Raw genomic sequence first — 4,311 nt, forward strand, 5'->3', positions numbered from 1 at the left:
AATGCTATACACTGTTAATTAAATGCTAGCAGAAAATTTTTGAAAATTTTTCAAATTTTTTTTCAAAAATAAACATATACTTTGACCCTGTGCTGGAAAAACCTATATTTGTAGACTTATTTAAAACATAACACTAAACTTTGAAGGCAATACATCATAAAATCTTTAAATATAAATATTAGATATACCTTTATGATTTCTGCAGTTTTGGTGTTGGTGGGGGATGCAGGTTATCAGCTATTTGAGCCTTCACAGGGTTAATTAATGCCCGCTTTAATAATAACTCAAATCACAATGAAAATTTATGTTTCCATGTGGTCCATTTTGACACAGACCAAATGATCACACTGAGATTTATCATAGCAGGAATGTTTTGAAAATAAATTTTTAAAAATACCTAATTCGTATTGAGCTAAATTTCATTTGTAGTGTTGCTTTCATAATTTATTTGGTATATGTTTATTTTCTGACAATATTTATTGAGTAGGAATACCGTTGTGAGTAGTTGAGATGTAGCCGGCATCTTTCCCTTTATTCTTCTCAATAACCTTGCTTCCTCTTGTGAACTAATATCTTACACACACACACATAAAAATGGGCTTTGCCTTTTTCCATGGGTGAAGCATGAAACCTGACTTACATCAATCAGCCCAGTATACTCCTTTATCAAATGACTTTACTAAAGGTAACTCCCATTGTCTTGGGAATTTTAGAAATTAGTTTTTTTTCTCTTTCTCTCCATCACAGGGTTAAAGAAACAAAACCTAGAATAGCTTTCATTATTTGCTGCCATGCAGAACATAAAGCTGAGGGGTTAGAGCCAAGAAACATCCTAGGGAAATTGACCTAAATCCTAATCACATCTATTGCTAAGTCAAAATTAACTCTTGGCATTGTTAATCATGTAACATAATAATTTTTCTGCAATTTATTTGTCCAATTTGAGTCAGATCTGCAGTTACTTGTAAAGAAGTATACAACATATAGGGCATTTGTTACCAGGAGTGGGGTTACAGGTAATGGGCTAGAATGGTTTTTTAAAAAGAACTCTGTCATACGAGAAGGTAAAAATCTTTGTTCTTCAGTTGAGTAACAGTTGGTTTACTTTGGACCTTACAACATGTGCTACCAGTATTACAGTATTCAGTAACTGAAAAAAAAAAATAGGTAAGATGATGGATTCTATACTAAAAAAAAGATGAAATATTGCTTTGATATTTACTTCTGCAAGCAGACAGAAAGGAATGTTTTATCAAGAGTGGCTCTTCTGTCTGTGATCTGTAACAAAAGTATTACACTTAATTTTGAGGGTCCTCCATGCTTGGGAGAGTTGAATTACTTAAACCAAAGAGAGAGCTGGCTATAAAATATTCAGAGATGAGAGACATAGTAGGAGAAAATATAAAGGAATAGGAAATATATGGCCTTCCCTAGGATATTTGTAAAGTATTGCCTTATTGAAAAATTATATAAACATATTATGGAAATAAAACTGAAATAAGGATTGAGAGGCAATACGTACAAATATTCACCCACTAATTCCCTTTGTTTCTATTGGCTTCTGCAAAGATACAGATTATACATACATGTGTATGTAAATAATCTTTAAAATATATCTTATACAGATAAATGTTCCCCAATTAAAGATGAAAACAAATAATAACAACATTATTTTTCGAAAGCCTTTCATGTGACTATCTAATTTTCAACTTATTGAAGGTTGGTACATGTTTCCAAATGTAATTAGCTGACATTCTTTTTATACACATGCCAAGTATTATTTTTCAATATGGTATACAAACAATATTTTTCTAAGATGCTGTGTTTACTGATCTTATAAAGCCTCATTAAGAATCATTTTTAATAAACATATATAAAAAAGACTAAGTCCAATATCCTTTTTAAAGTAATATTTAATTTCATGAATTCCCATTTACAAGTGGAATGGACAGGAATGATTTTAACTCTTCAGTAATATTTTTATATTAATTAATGATATTTTGATGCAATATATATGGCAATAAACCTCCATATGTGTTACCCATTAGTACTGTATTTTTTTAAATGGGGATGTAGCACTAATAATCACTATCTGTAAAATAAAGAACATTATTATTTTGGTGATTTTACCAATCTTTTCTGAGTTGTAAATTCTTAAAAAATTAACTCTAACAATTAGAGAACACTGATTTGATTTCCACCTTTTTAGTACTTTTACCCCAAAGCAAACATTAAACACATAACCTTGATAGGACAGACCATCCGTCTGGTATTATGAAACACTGGTGGGAATAAGAACCAGTATCACTGATATGCAAAATTGTGCGGTTATCTCTGCAAATCATCAGGAAAATGTTGAAAGGCTAAAAATCAAAACAAAATATATTGGTGATCCCCAAAACTATTTTGACATTATTTTGACGATGAGTAATTAAGTCTCAACCAAAATCTTTTTTTTCCCATTCATAATAATCACCCTACCCTCAAATGTCTTTAAAAAATACATGAAACAGTTCAATAACAAAAACCAAAGAGCACGAACTATTTTCAAAAACAGAAAAATCTCTAGTGCAGAAAGAAATCTCAAAGAGCAGATTCCTTTGCAGACGTTAATCAATGCGCTTGCAAATATTATGAAGATTTTTCTTTCCTCTTTGGCAGACAGTCTACTCTATTTGAAGTTTCCATTCCCACTCCGTTTTCTGTTCTTTTTTTAGAAGATCTTGACCGTTTCTTCTTCATACATGAGGCCTGAATATTAGAATCTTCTATCCACCTCTGAAGCCGGAGAGTAATTAAGTTCCATGTTACGTAGGCTTGGATCGTGCAACTGGACGACAGAACAGCAATTTTAGCTGCCAACACATTTACATTTCCAGTAATGGCATCAGGATTCTGATTCTGCGATCCAGCCAGGTGAAACCCAACAGTGAGTACGGAAACAATTAAAGTCATAAGTCTACCCAAGATAAACACAATGGCCCACAGAGATATGCCTTTCTGGTACTTTTCATCACTAAAGTAAAACAGGCCACACATGTGGGAAAGTAATTCAACAAAATAATGCAGTACCAAAAGAAGAAGTCCCAAATGATTCAAGTACAACAGATAAGCTCCAGTAATGTGAAAGAGGTGAAGACCAATGTAGACAAGTTGACGAGGGATGTCCTGTTTTCTGGTTTTCTGGAAGTAGAGTTCAGGAAGAGCATGAAACCAGTAAGCCAACTGGGATATGTAGAAAAACTTCATTTGAAATGTCATCATGCGATGGGGATGAGCCCTCCATATGAGAGTTGGGTCTGACAGGCAATTTTCAGAAATTAAAATGAATGTGCCCCAAATACAGGAAAAAAAGTAGAACACACTAAACTGACCAGATTCATTAAACTTGTTTTGTTTCGCTTTGGTGAACTGCATTCTCTTGTTAATTTTATCCAACACATATTCCTGAATTGTGGCATGAATAATGATTGCCACCAGCATGTAGAAGAAAACCGTGGCCAAATCTTTGACACCATAATAATAGAGGGACTTTGATCCCGTGGCTGGTTCCTCTGCTGCAGGGACAGCAACACTGTGTTGAAGAGTGAGAAACACGATGGATGCTTCTGCTGTTCCCTCGAACACAAGCCCCAGCAGGAAGAACATCCCCACGCAGGAGACGATGTCCGCATGATTCTGCAGGATGAATTCCTGGCTCAGAACGGGGGGGTTCCTGGTGCTCTTCTTACGGAGCCCCATGGTGGCGCTTCCCGGATACTCACCGGCGAGCCGCAGCTGCCTCCCCCTGGCTGCTCCTCACAGCGCTGCCGCCACGGTAGCGGCTCCGGGGGCTCCACTTCCCATCCTGAAGTCAGTCCCGGGTCGCCGCGGCCGCCCAGAAAAAAAAATAAATCAAAGGCGAGGGCCGAGCGGAGCTGAGCATGCGCACCAGGGGGACGGCGGAGGCAGGGAAGGAAATCGAGCGCCGCGCCCCTACCCGGCGCCAGGCCGGGGGTTGAGAGCGGTGATCTTCAACGTTGATCGTCGCTTCTTCAAACTCGCTGCCACCGTCAAGATGCTCCTGAATTCTTTTTTCGGTGGCATCTTCGTTAGTAATCATGATAAACCTATAGAGCTCTGGTCATTCTTCAGTTCATTAATTATAACAAGAATAGTATAATAATAACAGCAAACTCCCAGTACTACTTATCAGTTGCTGTGCTAAGCATTTTATTTATATTTATGAATTTAACTTTCCTGAAACACCCAATGAGGTAGATAGTGTGATAATCTCCCCTCCTCCACCCCTTTTCAAGAGACAAAATACTG

The 4,311-nt window shown here is 36.6% G+C and overlaps 1 protein-coding gene across 1 annotated transcript; it reads right to left on the bottom strand.

The window, feature by feature from the left end:
* Window positions 1-1,895: 1,895 nt before the first annotated feature.
* On the bottom strand, window positions 1,896-3,962 carry TRAM1L1 (translocation associated membrane protein 1 like 1). Its single transcript, XM_033215107.1, has one exon. It carries the CDS (start codon window positions 3,739-3,741, stop codon window positions 2,632-2,634), a length of 1,110 nt encoding a protein of 369 aa, XP_033070998.1. The 5' UTR covers window positions 3,742-3,962; the 3' UTR covers window positions 1,896-2,631.
* Between the last annotated feature and the right edge of the window lie 349 nt (window positions 3,963-4,311).

Source organism: Trachypithecus francoisi, unplaced genomic scaffold (assembly GCF_009764315.1).
Source record: "Trachypithecus francoisi isolate TF-2019V2 unplaced genomic scaffold, Tfra_2.0 Lachesis_group1, whole genome shotgun sequence".
Classification (NCBI taxonomy): domain Eukaryota; kingdom Metazoa; phylum Chordata; class Mammalia; order Primates; family Cercopithecidae; genus Trachypithecus; species Trachypithecus francoisi.

Excerpts from the sequence above, each read along its gene's own strand:
- TRAM1L1 (XM_033215107.1), bottom strand. The coding sequence starts at position 3,741 with ATGGGGCTCCGTAAGAAGAGCACCAGGAACCCCCCCGTTCTGAGCCAG.